Source organism: Cervus elaphus, chromosome 7 (assembly GCF_910594005.1).
Source record: "Cervus elaphus chromosome 7, mCerEla1.1, whole genome shotgun sequence".
NCBI lineage: Eukaryota > Metazoa > Chordata > Mammalia > Artiodactyla > Cervidae > Cervus > Cervus elaphus.
This window is the reverse complement of record NC_057821.1, coordinates 35,026,394-35,044,069: the sequence shown is the minus strand read 5'-3', so window position 1 is coordinate 35,044,069 and position 17,676 is coordinate 35,026,394. Positions and strand designations below refer to the sequence as shown.

The 17,676-nt window shown below is 40.4% G+C and overlaps 1 protein-coding gene and 1 non-coding gene across 2 annotated transcripts; one reads left to right on the top strand and one right to left on the bottom strand.

Annotated features, from left to right (window-relative positions):
- Positions 1-2,332: 2,332 nt before the first annotated feature.
- LOC122697824 (chorionic somatomammotropin hormone 2-like) lies at positions 2,333-16,304 on the top strand. The gene is made up of 5 exons (XM_043908822.1): positions 2,333-2,387; positions 12,309-12,481; positions 13,433-13,540; positions 15,307-15,486; positions 16,113-16,304. The coding sequence occupies exons 1-5, from the start codon at positions 2,333-2,335 to the stop codon at positions 16,302-16,304; spliced, it is 708 nt and encodes a 235-aa protein (XP_043764757.1).
- LOC122697890 lies at positions 11,831-11,940 on the bottom strand. The gene has a single exon (XR_006342221.1). It is a non-coding gene; the product is annotated as a U6 spliceosomal RNA (small nuclear RNA).
- Positions 16,305-17,676: the final 1,372 nt, after the last annotated feature.

Here is a 17,676-nt window from a genome sequence, read left to right as displayed (position 1 = left end):
CACATAATGCTGAAGCCTAGCCTGGAGGAATTGAGCATAACCTTACTAGCATGGGAGATGAGTACAACTGTTCAGTGGCTTGAACATTCTTTAGTACTGCCTTTCTTGGGAACTAGGATGAGAATTGACCCCTTCCTGTCCTCTGGTCCCTACTGGCTTTTCCAAATTTTCTGACATAATGAGTGGAGCACTTTACTAGCATCATCTTTTAGGATTTTAAGTAGTTTTGCTGGCATTCTATCACCTCCACTAGCTTTATGGGCAGCAGTGCTTCTTCAGACCCACTTGACTTCACATTCCAGAACATCTGGCTCTGAGTGAGAAAATATACCATTTTGATTATCTGGGTCATTAAGATTTTTTTTTTTTTGTATAGTTCTTCTGTGTACTTTTTCCATCTCTTCTTGGTCTATTCTGCTGTATTAAATCACAAAATACCAAAGATCAAAGTGATCTTGGGAAAGAAAAACAAGGTTCGAGACTAGAGTTTCTGATTTCAAATTGTATTAGAAAGCTATAGTAATCAAAACAGAATGATTTGCTTCTGGCACAAAAGCAGACACATAGATCAACAGAGCATAACAGAGAAGCAAGAAAGAAACACACACCCATATATTGTCAGTTAGCTTATGAGAAAGGAGCCAAAACTATCAAGTGGGAAAAGGTGAACCTTTTCAAATATTGCACTGGGAAAACTGGATAATGCTATGGAAAATGAAACTGTGCCCCTGTCTTTTACCATACACAAAAATTAACTAAACAGGGATTAAAAAGTTGAACATGACTTCAAGCGATTAAACCCCTAGAAGAGAACATTGAGGCAATCTTCTTGCCTTCTGTCTTTGCAATGAGTTTTTGGGTTTCACACCAAAAGCCAAGGCAACAAGGCAACAACTGCAAAAACAAACAAGTGACACCACATCAAACTCCAAACAAAGGAACATCAACAAAATCAAATGGCAATTTACAGATTGACAGAAGGTATTTCAAATCATATATTTCAGTTCAGTTCAGTTCAGTCGCTCAGTCGTGTCCGACTGTTTGCGACCCCATGAATCACAGCATGCCAGGCCTACCTGTCCAGCACCAGCTCTCGGAATTTACCCAAACTCATGTCCATTGAGTCAGTGATGCCATCCAGCCATCTCATCCTCTGTTGTCCCCTTCTCCTCCTGCCCCCATATATTTGATAAGAGCTTAATATCCAAAAATACATGCGACAAACCACTCAAGGGCAAAAAACACCAAATAATCCAAAATTTTAATGGAGCTTTAGAAAATTAAGAGTTTCAATAAATCTGAAGATTAGACTGTAGATGAGAAACACAGCAAGGTTTTCCTTTTAGAACAACAAAAGCTTGTGCCTTCTTGGTATTACTTTATTCATCTCCACTCATTTGTTTGACAATTACAGTTCAAAGTGCACATTCTTGTCAATAGAAATCACCCCACATTGAGCTATAATATATACTAAGAACAGCCACACTGGGGAAAAAAAAAAAATACAAACTAATATTTGCATATCTACTATGAGACATATAAAAAACAAGGTAATCTCCAGAGTTGACCACTCCATTGTTTTCTATATTTTATTTCAAAATTGAGCCACTAAGTAAGGAAAATGAGTTAAGAGACTTCAATGATATATAGAGAGAAAATCAGTTTCAAATGGGAGCATTAATGGATTATAATTTGGAGGTACTTTATTACTAGTGTTGTAACTGTAGTCCTATTGATTCTCTAATGCATCAGGGTAATACTTCATTATAAATGTTAATACCAACATAGGGACACATACCACTAAAGTGATAGTGAATAGAGAAAGACATAGAATATAGTAGGCAAGAAGTGAAAGTATGGGAAGTCAGCAATGGTAGTAAAGTAAAGGGCAGTATTGCCTTGAGAGGAAGGAAGGTTCTCAAAGTTTCTTGAAACACCAAGAATGAGCCAGATGTGAGGAATTAGCTTAATTTGTAAACCACAAACTCTGCCAGAAGAAATTTAAGTTCATAAAAATATTACGATGTTAAAACCCACAATTTAGACAGATAATAGGGTAGGTAGGGTATATAGACATTCAAATTCTCTATTACTTAGTGCATCAGGCACTCAAGGACCACCCTCACTGAAGTCTTTCTCTGTTGCTCAACCTACAGGTACCACCATGGAGAAAGTGATAGCTCTACTCCACAGGTAGTTGAACCCTACATTTATGGTCTCGTGGCTTTCCTTAAGAAACATTCGATGCAGCAGATTTCCTCCATCCCATCCCATCCGGCTGACTCCCCTTGGTCAACAGGAGTGCTCGTCCTGGGATCATTCCGCAATCCCCATGGCCTCAGCTCCCAGCTTCCGTGGACATCAGTGGACTTACAATCCTGTCCAAGGTATGAAACACAGCAGCATGGCTTGTCTATGTGGTTCTCTGTTCAGATGGTCACAGGTTAGTTGGTTCACTCCCCAACAGCTTCAAATGACTCCCCCATTCCAGTGGACAGCCATGGACGTGGGGATCTCTCCCCTGCCCTTCAGCTCCCTCAGGCCCAGGTGCAGGCTGGTCCCACTTACTCTCCTCCTTCTTTCCCCTTCATCCTCGTCCCTTCTCTCCTTTGTCCTACCGAGTTCTGTGTGGGCCCTAATATTCCTCCTCAGTAGTCAGGGCATCCCGCCAGTATTCACCTGGTCTTCTAAGAGAACTGCTGTGTCTTTAGACATTCTTGATGCATCGGTGGAGAGAGGTATACCCCACTCTCAACTACCGCTCTGTCATCTTGCCCACCCCCATTTGTGAATGTATTAGAAATGAGTTTCCCTTTCTTTGAAGTACCATTGCCTTCACCACACATGTTTAACTTTTGCTTTTTGAGGAAAACACAGGTAAGTTCCATTCTCTTCAGTTGAGTCAGTCATTCAGTTGTGTCCGACTCTTTTGACCCCATGGACTATGGCAACACAGGCTTCCCTGTCCATAACCAACATCCAGAGCTTGATCAATCTCATTATTAGATCTCATGACTAGATCGTGAAGTTAAAATATTAGAATCTCAGTTCAGTTCAGTTCAGTAACTCTATCATGTCCGACTCTTTGCAACCCCATGAATCGTAGCACGCCAGGCCTCCCTGTCCATCACAAACTCCCGGAGTTATTCAAACTAATGTTGATCTAGTCGGTGATGCCATCCAGCCATCTCATCCTCTGTCATCCCCTTCTCCTCCTGCCCCCAATACCTCCAAGCATCAGGGTCTCTTTAGATGAGTCAACTCTTGGCATGAGGCGGCCAAAGTATTGGAGTTTCAGCTTTAGCATCAGTTCTTCCAAAGAACACCCGGGACTGAGCTCCTTTAGGATGGATATGTTGGATCTACTTGCAGTCCAAGGGACTCTAAAGAGTCTTTGCCAACACCACAGTTCAAAAGCATACATTTTTCAGAGCTCAGCTTTCTTTACCATCCAACTCTCACATCCATACACGACCACTGGAAAAACCATAGCCTTGACAGGACAGACCTTTCTCGGCAAAGTAATGTCTCTGCTTTTTAACATGCTATCTAAGTTGGTAATAACATTCCTTCCGAGGAGTAAGCATCTTTTAATTTCATGGCTGCAATCTGCATCTGTAGTGATTTTGGAGACCCAGGAATAAAGTCTGACACTGTTTCCACTGTTTTCCCCATCTATTTCCAATGAAGTGATGGAACCAGATACCATGATCTTAGTTTTCTGAATGTTGAACTTAAAGCCCACTTTTTCACTCTCCTCTTTCACTTTCATCAAGAGGCTTTTTAGTTCCTCTTCACTTTCTGCCACAAGGGTGGTGTCATCTGCATATCAGAGGTTACTTATATTTCTCCTGGCAATCTTGATTCCAGCTTGTGCTTCTCCAGCCCAGCGTTTTTCATGATATACTCTGCATATAAGTTAAATAAGCAGGGTGACAATATACAGCCTTGATGTACTCCTTTCCTATCTGGAACCAGTCTGTTGGTCCATGTCCAATTCTAACTGTTGCTTCCTGACCTGCATACAGATTTCTCAGGAAGCAAGTCAGGTGGTCTGGTATTCCCATCTCTTCCAGAATTTTCCACAGTTTATTGTGATCCACACAGTCAACAGTTTTGGTATAGTCAATAAAGCAGAAGTAGACGTTTTTCTGGAACTCTCTTGCTTTTTTGATGTTCCAGCAGATGTTGGCAATTTGATCTCTGGTTCCTCTGCCTTTTCTAAAACCAGCTTGAACATCTGGAAGTTCACGGTTCATGTATTGCTGAAGCCTGACTTTCAGAATTTTGAGCATTACTTTACTAGCATGTGAGATGAGTGCAATTATGCCATAGTTTGAGCAATGTTTGGGATTGCCTTTCCTTGGGAATTGATTTGAAAATTGACATTTTCAAGTCCTATGGCCACTGCTGATTTTTCCAAATTTGCTGGCATATTGAGTGCAGTACTTTCACAGTATCATCTTTCAGGATTTGAAATAGCTCAACTGGAATTCCATCACATCCACTAGCTTTGTTCCTTGTGATGCCTTATAAGGCCCACTTGACTTCACCTTCCAGGATGTCTGGATCTACGTGAATGACCACACCATTGTGATTATCTGGGTCATGAAGACCTTTTTTGTACAGTTCTTCTGTGTATTCTTGCCACGTCTTCTCTGCATCTTCTGCTTCTTTTAGGTCTATACCATTTCTATGCTTTATCGAACCCATCTTTGCATGAAATGTTCCCTTGGTATCTCTCATTTTCTTGAAGTGATCTCTTGTCTTTCCCATTCTGTTTTCCTCTATTTCTTTGCATTGATCGCTACAGAAGGCTTTCTTATCTCTCCTTGCTCTTCTTTGGAACTCTGCATTGAAATGGGAATGTCTTTCCATTTCTCCTTTGCTTTTCACTTCTCTTCTTTTCACAGCTATTTGTAAGGTCTCCTCAAACAACCATTTTGCCTTTTGCATTTCTTTTCCATGTGGATGGTCTTGATCCCTGTCTCTTTTACAATGTCATGAACCTCCGTCCATAGTTCATCAGCACTCTATCAGATCTAGTTCCTTAAATCTATTTCTCACTTCTACTGTATAGTCATAAGGGATTTGATTTAGGTCATACCTGAATGGTCTAGTGGTTTTCCATACTTTCTTCAATTTAAGTCTGAATTTGTCAATAAGGAGTTCATGATCTGAGCCACAGTCAGCTCCTGGTCTTGTTTTTGCTGACTGTATAGAGCTTCTCCATCTTTGGCCGCAAAGAATATAATCAATTTGAATTCTGTTTCAACCATCTGGTGTTGTCCATGTGTAGAGTCTTCTCTTGTGCTGCTGGAAGAAGGTGTTTGCTATGACCAGTGTTTTCTCTAGGCAAAACTCTATTAGCCTCTGGCCTGCTTCATTCTGTACTCAAGGCCAAATTTTCCTGTCACTCTAGGTGTTTTTTGACTTCCTACTTTTGCATTCCAGTCCCCTAGAATGAAAAGGACATCTTTTTCTGAGTGTTAGTCCTAAAAGGTCTTGTAGGTCTTTATAGAACTGTTCCACTTCAGCTTCTTCAGTGTTACTGGTTGGGGCATAGTCTTGGATTATCATGATTTTGAATGGATTGCCTTGGAAATGAACAGAGATCATACTGTCATTTTTGAGATTGCCACCAAGTACTCCATTCTGAACTCTTTTGTTGACCAAGATGGCTACTGCATTTCTTCTAAGGGATTCCTGCCCACAGCAGTAGATATAATGGTCATCTGAGTTAATTTCACCTATTCCAGTCCATTTTAGTTCACTGATTCCTAGAATGTCGACATTCACCTTTGCCATCTCCTGTTTGACCACTTCCAATTTGCCTTGATTCATGGACCTAACATTCCAGGTCCTATGCAATATTGCTCTTTATAGCATCAGACCTTGCTTCTATCACTAGTCCCATCCTCAAATGGGTATTGTTTTTTCTTTGGCTCCATCCCTTCATTCTTTCTGGAGTTATTTCTCCACTGATATCCAGTAGCATATTGGGCACCTTCTGACCTGTGGAGTTCCTCTTTCAGTATCCGATCATTTTGCCTTTTCATACTGTGCATGGGGTTCTCAAGGCAAGAATACTAAAGTGGATTGCCATTCCCTTCTCCAGTGGTCCACATTCTGTCAGACCTCTCCACCATGACCCATCCATCTCCAGTGGCTCCACAAAGCATGGCTTAGTTTCATGAGTTAGACAAGACTGTGGTCCTGGGATCAGATTTTCTAGTTTTCTGCGATTATGGCTTCAGTGTGTCTGCCCTGTGATGCCCTCTCGCAACACCTACCGTCTTACTTGGGTTTCTCTTACCTTGGATGTGGGATATCTCTTTACGACTGCTCCAGCAAAGCGCAGCCACTCCTCCTTACCTTGGACCAGGGGTATCTCCTCATGGCCGCCCCTTCTGACCTTGAAGGTGGAGTACCTCCTCTCGGCCCTGCCGCAACTCCTTGGCTGTGGGATTGCTCCTCTCGGCCACAGCCCGTGACCTCGGCCGTGGGGTACCTCTCTCCGCCACCGTCCCTGACCTCGGAAGTGGGATAGCTCCCCTCAGCCACCGCCTCTGACCTCAGACCTGGGGTAGATCCTCTCGGCCGCTCCTACACCATTGCAGCCTGGTGCTCTCGGTCACCACCCCTGGCCTTGGGCGAGGGGCTGCTCCTCACGGCCACGCTTCTGCACAGTCCATCATGCAAAATCCAGAGTCCAGGTTGGAACATTCTAGGGACTGAGGAAGCATTGGTTTCTAGAGGTTTGCTCAGCACACTTCCTTCTGCATCCTCTTCTGATGACAGAGCCTGTCATTGATGGTTCTAAATTAGAACCTCAGAACATATTAATTTTTTATACATGAGAATATGTAACTTTAAAAATCTCTCCCTATTTGTCCTACCGTCCAGTCTTTGGCAATCATTTTTCTACTCTGAGTTCCATCTTTTTTTTTTTTTTCCGGAGATTCCTTATAATTGCAATCATATAGTATTTTTCTTCCTCTGACTTAGCTAACTTAGCATAATGCCCTCCAGTTTCATCCAAGTAGCCACAAATGGAAGGACTTCTTTCTTTTTCTAATGGCTAAATAATATTTACCTATATATGTCACATCACATTGTTTAAATCCATTCACCTGTTGAGAGATACTCAGTTTGTTCCTATACCAAGGCTACTGTGAATAATGCTGCAATGAACTTGGGAATACAGATCTCTCTTTGAGACAATGATTTATTTTCCCTTGACTATATATCCAGAAGTGGGATAATGGATCACATAACAGTTCTCTTTTAAATTTCTTGAGGAACCACCAGAATATTTTTCCATGATAGTTGCACTGGGACACATCCCTACAAACAGTGTATCAGTTCAGTTCAGTTCAGTCGCTCAGTCATGTCGGAGTCTTTGCGACCCCATGCATCACAGCATGCCAGGCCTTCCTGGCCATCACAGTCTCCCGGATTTTACTCAAACTCATGCCCATCGAGTCGGTGATGCCATCCAAGCATCTCATCCTCTGTCGTCCCCTTCTCCTCCTGACCCCTATCCTTCCCAGCATTAGGTTCTTCTCCACCGAGTCAACTGTTCGCATGAGGTGGCCAAAGTATTGGAGTTTCAGCTTCAACATCAGTCCTTCCAAGAACAGTCAGGGCGGATTTCCTTTAGGATGGACTGGTTGGATCTCTCTGCAGTCCAAGGGACTCTCAAGAGTCTTCTCCAACACCACAGTTCAAATGCATCGATTGTTTGGCGCTCAGCTTTCTTCACAGTCCAACTCTCACACTCATACATGACCACTGCAAAAACCATAGCCTTGACCAGACGGACCTTTGTTGGCAAAATAGTGTCTCTGCTTTAATATGCTATCTAGGTTGGTCATGACTTTCCTTCCAAGGAGTAAGCATCTTTTAATTTCATGGCTGCAATCACCATCTGCAGTGATTTTGGAGCCCCCAAAAATAAAGTCTGACACTGGTTCCACTGTCTCCCCATCTATTTCCCATGATGTGATGGGACCAGATGTCATAATCTTAGTTTTCTGAATGTTAAGCTTTAAGCCAACTTTTTCACTCTCCTCTTTCACTTTCATCAAGAGGCTTTTTAGTTCCTCTTCACTTTCTGCCATAAGGGTCCCTTTTTCTCTACATCCTCAATAACATTTGTCATTTCTTACTTTTTTGGCGCTAGCCATTCACACAGTTATGAGGTGATAACTCTTTTGCCTTTGATCTGCATTTCCATTGATTATTAGTGATGCTGAACATCTTGTCATATACCTGTTGATCATCTATATGTCTTATTTGTGGGAAAATGTCTATTCTTTAAAGACGTAGCATACATTAGGTTTACTATATTCCGATATAAGAAACTCAGTTGCCTACCTGTATATCAACAACGAACTCTCAGAAAGTGGAATAAAGAAAACAATCCCATTTACTATTGCATCACAAAAAGATAAAACACTTAGAAATAAACTTAAGCAAGGTGTGGAAAGATTTTATACAAAACCTTTAAGACATTGATAAGAGAAGTTTAAAAAACATTAAAGATATGTAAAGTTAGGTGGTCGTTTCAATGTGTTTCTTGAGGTAGGATTTGTATTACTTTAAACTTCCCTCTTAGAACTGCTTATGTTGAATCGTATAGGTTTTAGATCATCATGTTTTCATTGTTCTTTCTTTCTAGGGCTATTTCACTTTCCTTCATTTCTTCAGTAACATGTTCATTATCTAGAAATGGTTTGTTTAATCTCCATGTGTTTTTGGTCTTTAATTTTTTTTTTAATTCCTATAGTCATTATCTAGTCTCACAGTTTTGTGCTCAGAGAAAATCCTTGATAAAATTTCAATTTCCTTAAATTTACTGAGGTTTGATTTGTGACCCAAGATGAGAAAAATGTTCCACTTTCACCTGAGAAGAAAGTGTATTCTGCATTTGGATGGAATGTGCTGAAGATATCTATTAGGTCTGTTTGCTCTAATAGTTCCCTTTAGGCTTATATTTCCTTATTTATTTTCTGTTTTGATGATCTACCCATTGGTAGAGGTGGGGTGTTAACATGCCCTACTATTATTGTGTTACTGTCAACTTCCCGTTTTATGTCAGTTAGTGTTCACCTTATGTATTGAAGTGCTCCTATGTTTGGTGCATAAATATTTAAAATTGTTTTGTCTTTTTCTTGGACTGATCCCTTGATCATTTTGTAGTGTCCTTCTTTATCCCTTATAAAAGATTTTATTTTAAGGTCTATTTTTTTCTGATATGAAAATTGCCAATCTGGTTTTCTTGGATTTCCATTTGCATGGAATATCTTTTTCCCTCCTCACTTTCAGTCTGTATGAGTCTCTAGGATTGAAGTGTGCCTCTTGTAGACAGCATATATACGGGTCTTGTTTTTGTATCCATTCAGCCACTTTGTGTCTTTTGGTAAGAATGGGAGAAGATAATACCAAATAAAACAACTGATAAAGGATTGCATTCTGGAATACAAGTAGCTCAAACAAGTCAGTCATAAAAAACAAAGACAAGAGCTGAAAAAATAAACTAGTGAGACTACATCAAACTCAAAATCTTCTGCATAGTAAAAGAAGCCATCAAGAAAATGAAATGGCAACCTATGGAATGAAAAAAAAAATTGCAAATCACATATTTCATAAGGAATTCATATCCAGGTATATATAAGAGACTCATGCAACTCAGTAGTAGAAGAAATCAAACAACCCAAATTATTAAATGGGCAAGGAAGAATAAGATTTTGAAAAATTTTAAGATTAGACAGTAGATGACAGACACTGTAAGTTTTTCCTTCCCAAACAGAAGCCTGTGTCTTCCTGACATTGGTTTCTTTATTTCCAATCTCCTGTTTGGTGATTGCACTTCACAGTATGCATCCTTTACTCAATAGCAATCATCCTACAATGAGTTATATGTGCTAAGAATAGCCCCGCTAACTATTAAAAACTAATAATTACATACTCAACCTCGAGGCATCAAAAATCCAAGGTGATTTTCAGAATTTTCCACTCCATTGTTTTCTACTTTCTGTTTCATAATTGAAACACCTAGTAAGGTCAAGTGAGTAGAGGACCTCAATAATACATGCATAGTAAGTCATTTAAAACTGGGAGCATTACTGGATTAAAATATTGGGGGAATGTATTATTACTAATACTATTGTAATTTTATTCCCTTTAATTCTCTGGTATACTAGGTTGATATTTATTTAAAATAATAATACGGCCACTATGGAGAACAGGGTGGACATTCCTTAAAATACTGGAAATAGAAGTGCCATATGAATGAGCAATCCCAGTGCTGTGCATACACACCAAGGAAACCAGAACTGAATGAGACACGTGTACCCCAATGTTCATCACAGCACTGTTTATAATAGCCAGCACATGGAAGCAGCATAGATGCCCATCAACAGACAAATATCTACGAAAGCCATGGTACATATACACAATGGAATATCACTCAGCCATGAAAAATAATACATTTGAATCAGTTCTAATGAGGTGGATGAAATGGAACCTATTATACTGAGTGAAGTAAGCCAGAAAGAAAAACACCAATACAGTATACTAATGCATATATATGGATTTTAGAAAGATGTTATCACATGTGAGACGAATGGCCAGTCCAGGTTCGATGCATGATACAGGGTGCTCAGGGCTGGTCCACTGGGATAAGCCAGAAGGATGGGAAGGGGAGGGAGGTGGGAGAGGGGTCAGGAAGGGGAACACATGTACACCCATGGTGGATTACTGTCAATGTATGGCAAATCCACTAAAATATTGTGAAGTAGTTAGCCTCCAATTAAAATTAACAAAATGAAATAAACTAGTAATACCAACATAGAGACACTTAGTACTCGAGTTACAGTAGATTGAGAAAGACAAAGCTTATGAGGCAGTGAAATCACAGAAAATTAGCAATGGTATCAAAAGAAGGGGCAGTATTGCCTAGAAAGAAAGCAGAGTCCTCTAATTTTTTGGAGACAACACAAACAAGCCAGGTGGGAGCCAACCAGCTTAAGCTGTATACCAGAAACTTCACCAGAAGGAAAATGAAGTTCATAAAAGTATGCTGATGCTAAACACCAAAATCCAGACAGTAAGGAAATACGGTAGGGTATACGTAGATACTGACAACTACTCAGAGAGGTAGACATGGAAGCAGATACACTAATGAGCATCAGAAAAATCAAAGCACAAAAGGGTCTGAAAAGTCAATCGTAAAGAGACTTGGCAGTCTGATCAAAAGAATAAGAGAATCAAATTAAAAAACTAAAATAGAAAGACGTGCACATGATAGAACCGGAGAATGCTGAGGAGAGAACGTTTCGGACCTAGTGGACCAGCGCACAGAAGCCTCCAGCATCAGGAACAGAAACCCTGGGCAGGACTCATGACTGTGCGCTCTGGGAACGGCCTCAGTTTCAGAGTCTGGGAGCTATACCGCCTAAAGGCGAACGCAGACCAGGACTATAGCTTGCTGTGACACTGAGTCACAGACAATAGTGTTTGTTAGTAGACTTTTCTCATTCAACTATAAAGTTAATGAATCACTAATCAATGATAACTCACACCATCAGTTTGCAGTCAAATCCTCTTTAGGCATACAATGTACATCTGAACCTGTTATATCATCCCCAAAAACATTTTTATACTTAAATTTATTGATGTTTAATTGAAGGGTAATTGCTTTACAATACTGTACTGCTTTCGGCCAAACGTCAACATGAATCAGCCATGGTTTTACCTATGTCCCCTTCACTCTTGAACCTCCTTCCCACCTTCCTTCCCGACCCAGCCGTTGAAGTTGTTACAGAAAAATATGGAAGGCTTCACAAATTTGTCTGTCATCCTAGGGCCAGGGCAATGCTAATATTCTCAGTATTATTCCAATTTTTAATATCTGTGCTACCAAAGCAAAAGCACAAATAACTCTTTAACAGAAAAAATGATCATATACTTTACTACTGAGTCCCAGCATTGAACTGTCTTAAAAAAATTGCCCTAACACTCTGGGTCAGAATTAAGTTCCAAATGCTTGTAGAGCACAGAAGTACTTCTGGGAGCAATATAAAAATGCAGGGAGTAACCTACTTCTCCAACTATCTATCTGTGCAAATACCTTCATCCATCTATATCTACACAGAGGGTGCTCCTTCTTCCCCCACCCCAACTACTACAGCACCAACTCCTGCTCAAACCAACAGGGAAAGTGACGGCTTCCCTCCACAAGACGGATTTGATAAACTCAGGTGACTAGATCATCAGAATGGCTCATGTTTTTATTTAAGGAGGGTCCTGCCTGCTCCTGCTGCTGGTCCTGTCAAATCTGCTCCTGTGCCAAGGCAACTTATGCCCGTCCTGCAGTCCTGACACCCCCCTGAGATCCCTTACAGACCTGTTTATGGATGCTGCCTGGCTGTCCCACTACTTCCATAACCTTTCCACAATGATGTTCAAAGAGTTTGTAAGTACTGTGGTGGTGGTGGTTTAGTTGCTAAATCATGTCCGTCACTTGTGACCCCATGGACTGTGGCCCGCCAGGCTCTCGAAAGGAAATTTCACATAAGTGACTGGCCTATACTATCCTTTAAACAAGAAGGCTGCAATAACATACTCTCTAGGTACAAGATGTCGTCAGTTCATAAGATGGTGAAATCGAAAAAAGGATGAGTTTTGTGAAATCTCAAAGATTCCTAAGAAGTGCGATGATTTTTTCAATTTCCTTTCATTCATTTTCTTTTTTGAACATTTCCAAAATACATGATTTTGTATTTGTCAGCCAGGAATGCCATAAGAGAATACAATAGACTCAGTGGAATAAACACCAGAAATTTATTTCCTCACAGTTCTGGGGGTTAGAAGTCCCAGATCAGGGCACCAGCAAGGTGAGGTTCTGGTAAGAACTCTTTCTTTTCAGGATGGCTTCTCCATGCATCCTCACACAGGGTGGGGGGTGGAGAAGAGAGACAGAGGAAAGGACACAAAGACACAGAGACAGAAGAGAAAATTCTCTGGTGTTTCGCTTCATGGAGACACTAAACCTATTGGATGAGTGTTCCATCCTAAGAGCTCATTTAACATTAATATCTCCTGCATTAGCAGGAATGTTCTTTATTACTACCGTCTCTGGGAAGCACCAACTATTGGTACATATGTAATATATTTGGTTCAAACATTAAAAAAAAAAAAGGATAATAATAAACAGAGAAGGGAAAAGGTTAAACTTAGAAGAGTTAGATATAAAATCATTTTTATACAGACAATGTATAGAAAAAGTAGGAAAAGAATGAATTTGAAATATTGTGAAACCCCACTGTTAAAAAAATTACACATCTATCAAGGATATAAATGTTCTTATAATGGGTTCATATACTGAATGCCCAACAACCCTAACTAATTGCCTGATCACTTTTAGGATGAAAAATATGCCCAGGGCAAACAGTACCATATCAATGTCACCAACAGCTGCCACACCGATCCCCTCCATGCTCCTGAAGAAAGAGAAGAAGCCCAACAGATGAACGTGAGTCTTTCACCTGGGTTTTTCACCAGATCAATGAGACAGTACGTAGGTTACCAAGCTTCAGACTAGTAGAGGTCATGGTACCTGTACATGCAGAAAAAGGTGGAGGAACCGTAAGCCATTGAAGAGAAATTATATTATGCAGTTGATGAAGCATAAGTGAAATCAAGGGATAACTAAAGATCTGTAGTAGCAAAACCAAGAACAGATTTATAAATTGTCCATGCACACGTTAGTTCAACCAATGCATCCGACACAAGATTGCAGCTATTATTCTGTATGAAAACAGGAAATGAATGGGAACTTCCATGTGTAAAATATAAGACTGCAAAATTCATGAATATGTAAGAAACACACCCCAGGATTGAGTACTCCCTGTTACTAGTGACGCCTACTTGGGAGTCCTATACTGCACCACTCGAGCATCACGTCTGCCTTTCTAGGTTCTCCTGATTCTGCTTCTACTTCTCTGATACCTCCCTCATTCATCATTCTCAATCATTCCTCTGTCACCTTTTATTCTTAATTTGCAAGTCTCCCCCACAATGGCCTATAAAACATTGCTTTGCTTTTCATGGCCGCAACAATTGCCTCTGTTCTGAGGACAAAACTGTTTACATATCAAGCCTCAATCATTGATGGCAGCTCTAAATGTTGACCATTATAATCTCTCCTTTCTGATTTCCTGCATTATCCCTCGTCCTAACATTATTTAAAATATTTTCACATGCATCCCCCCTTAAAATTCTATCCTCTCTGTCTACAACATTCTTAATGATATCAGGATTCTTTTGCTCTGCTAGGCTCTTTAATAATCAGGATGATCAAGTAAAGGAAAAGGTCAAAGAGGAAGAAGATGAGGGATTTTTCAATAATCTTCAATTTAAATTTTATTGAGAGTTACTACATGGCCATACATTTTACTAAGCACTTTATGTGCTTAGTATTATTCCTAGCACATTACTATATTTAACCCTATTCAGTTCTATGTTCTTTACCACTAAAACAGTTCATTGATGTAAAGAAATTGTGCATATCAACTAAAGATCTTCAGCCCCTGGTATTTTCATGCTCAATTCTACTAGTAGTAGTGAACTAGGGGCGAAAACCCTCCATTGTGAATCCCACGGATGCTGTTACTAAAGACAACGCTGTGCCATTTTCTGCCCGGACACATGTCAACAAGACAGACTCTTCTGATACCAGCATGGGGGCTGGTGTTGTGATCAACTGAGGAAAGAAAGCCTGTTTAGGAATGTCATGTCTTCATTGTCTCTTTGTTGTAATATCATAAAACAAATTACCAATCGAAAATCAATATGAATGACTCATCTGATTCATTAATATGAAAGAATCACTGGGTGACAATGATGTGGGCACAGGTAGAATGCCTTTTTCCTGGGTCAGGTACTGCAGGTACATACTGAATTGTCAAAAAATACTTAGATTTCTCTCACACAAATGTACAAACATAAAAGAACTCACTGAGTGGTGGTCGAATTTCAGAGGAAAAAAGAAAATTCTTCATGTTATATATTAGAATGCATGAGAAGAATTAGTTTCTAAAATAACCTAGATTTTTAATAATTCAGTGAAATGTGAACTGATAGCTTACTTTTGCAACTTTTCCTACCTTCACAAATCTCTGCATACACATAGGAATAACCAAAAGTTTTTTTAGGTCAGCTGCTTTGAGCAAGATCACATGTTACCAAAACCACTGAATTATGATTATTTTAATGAGACCGTTTCTTATGGTTGTTTAGAATGAAGACCTTAGTAAGTTGATACTCAGCTTACTGTACCCCTGGAATAAACCTCTGCGTCATCTAGTCAACGAGCTGCAGAGTTTGAAAGAAGTCTCACAGGCTATCCTATCAAGCACCATAGAGAATAAGAAAATGTTAGACAAACTTCAAGCATTCATGGAGAGTCAATTCAGACAGGTGAGCATCCTGCAGAAGGCTTTCTTGCTTTGTTCATGAATAAAAGAGGTGACCACTGTAATGCATAAGGAGTTTTGAAATATCTCAGTTTGTAAGAAAAAGATTCATGTCTTCTATGTGCTAGACTGCTACTACATAAAGCAGGAGCCTAGTCATTCATAGAGATAGAGTCTACTGTAAAGGAATCAGATTTCACTGCAATTTTTGATATGTGCAGCCTTCCCTGTATTGCACACAATTCCACCAAAAGCTTGCCTCTTCCTGGGCACAGGTGGTTGACATATTATCAAGATTCAGAGAACTAGAGAATAGAATTTGCAAGCTCAGCATTTTCCTCAAAGTATCCCAGGACATCTGCTCTTGAAGTTCACTTGTCTTCTTTCTCTGTTCTCCTCAAATCAAAGGATGAGAGTGGGAAGGAAGAAAAGAGAAAGTTAAAGCTAAACTTGAATTATGTTTCTACTTTTTAGATTCCTAATTGTTTTCTCATAGGCTGGCTCCAAAATCCATATCTAGAGTGTTTTATATTTGTATGTGTTCCCCAAATCTTACTTTGATAATTAGAAGCAAAAAGATAAGCAAATACTAATAAAACTCATAAAAGCCATTATCTTTTGGGTATTCAGATTATTGTTCCAGTCTTGCAGAAGCTGTTCAAGACTCACATTACCTGGTCAGGACTCTCATCCCTGACGTCCAGCGATGAAGATAGGTGTCTTACTGAATTTTATAAACTGTTCAAGTGCCTAAGCAGGGATTCACGTAAAGTTGACATTTACACCAAGATCCTGGCATGCCGAATGCGCAAAACGTGCTAAATCCACATCCATCCCATCCAACTCTGAGATGGTCATAATGATCTATCCCATAGAAAGTTTCTGTGAAATTTACAGCTTTTTAATGCATGCTCTGAGAAATGGGTCTTCTGTTAAAAAAATAAACACAGACTCTTAAGAGATGTCAAAATCTAAAAGGGAAATTTGTCAACAGTTCTTATATTCATTTAATAGAAAATCAAATGAAAATCCACCCCTACATTTGAGAGAATGAAACTCCTATTAAAATTAGTCACAAATAGCAGAAGCTGGTATTACGAAGAAGACCATCAAGAGATTACTTAAGAATCACAGCCAATTATTCTGTGTCAAGTTGTTAGAATCAAAGAATTAGACAATTGTTCATGGTTCTGGTCATGCTATGAAAAAGACAGTATTCTCAGGCTACCGAATGGAAACAAACAAATGAAGAACGTTTGATGTTCACTGACCTTATTGTGAGGCTGTCATGGCTAACGCCATGACAGGCAGCCTAGATTTGGAGTAGGCCTGGTTTCCCGGGGTAACATAATTATCAGGCTTCCTGGAGCTAGCCAATCAACATATGCCTAGCAAGAAAAAGGGAAACTATCAGGGGAAAGCTGAAAAGCCCACGTTGGGCCAACAAAAATTGCCTTGCAACTGTGTAACCAATCTGCTTGCGCCAACTACCTGCTGCTTTTTTTGACCTAATAAATACCTGAGAGAACTGGGGCTCGGGGTTTTTCGTCCTCACACCCTTGGTGAGGGCGGGAGGCCCTGGCTCGATTCAGTAATAAAATCCCCTATTGCAAGTTGCATTGTCTCGAGGAGTCTTCTTTCCTGACTGGGGATCCGGACTACGGGCAGAACATTTGGGGGCTCATCCGGGATCCCTTGACCAGGGAAGAACGCTCTTTGGAACAAAAGAGAAAAAGGACAGGTAATAGCACCGGTGCTCAGGCAGGTCTGGAAAAGTCCAGTGTAAATCTGAGGCCCTGCTAGAAGGCAGGAAGGTGTCTGGCGTGAGGGAAAACTTTCCATGAGGGAACGGATTGGCCATTCCGGCCGGCGTGAGGCCGAGGCCAGTGAGCATGCTGGAAGGCAGCCGGCTCTGCGGGAAGGAGACCTCCTCTCCTAAGCCCAAATCTGGAGAACAATGGATGCCATTCGGTAAGGTGACCCTTGTTCCAGAGGACTCAGGGGGTCCTGCCCCCCAGTTCTGTGTTGTCAGCCAATGTGTGTCCGTCTATGTGTTTTTCTGTGTCTGTATAACTGCCGGCTTTGTCTCCTGTCTCGTTGTTTTCTGGTGTGTCGTTGTTTACTTCCTCCAATAAAGCCTTAGAGCCTCATTTCTATTTCTGAGAGTTTCAGTGAACAGGCAGACAGTTGTTGG

What these genes read in the sequence shown, in the direction of transcription:
- LOC122697824 (XM_043908822.1), top strand. Translation starts at nt 2,333, where the DNA reads ATGGCCTCAGCTCCCAGCTTCCGTGGACATCAGTGGACTTACAATCCT. An exon ending in GACTTACAATCCTGTCCAAG is followed by an intron (nt 2,388 to 12,308) that starts GTATGAAACACA and finishes TTATTTAAGGAG; the next exon opens with GGTCCTGCCTGCTCCTGCTG. An exon ending in TGGAGAGTCAATTCAGACAG is followed by an intron (nt 15,487 to 16,112) that starts GTGAGCATCCTG and finishes TTGGGTATTCAG; the next exon opens with ATTATTGTTCCAGTCTTGCA.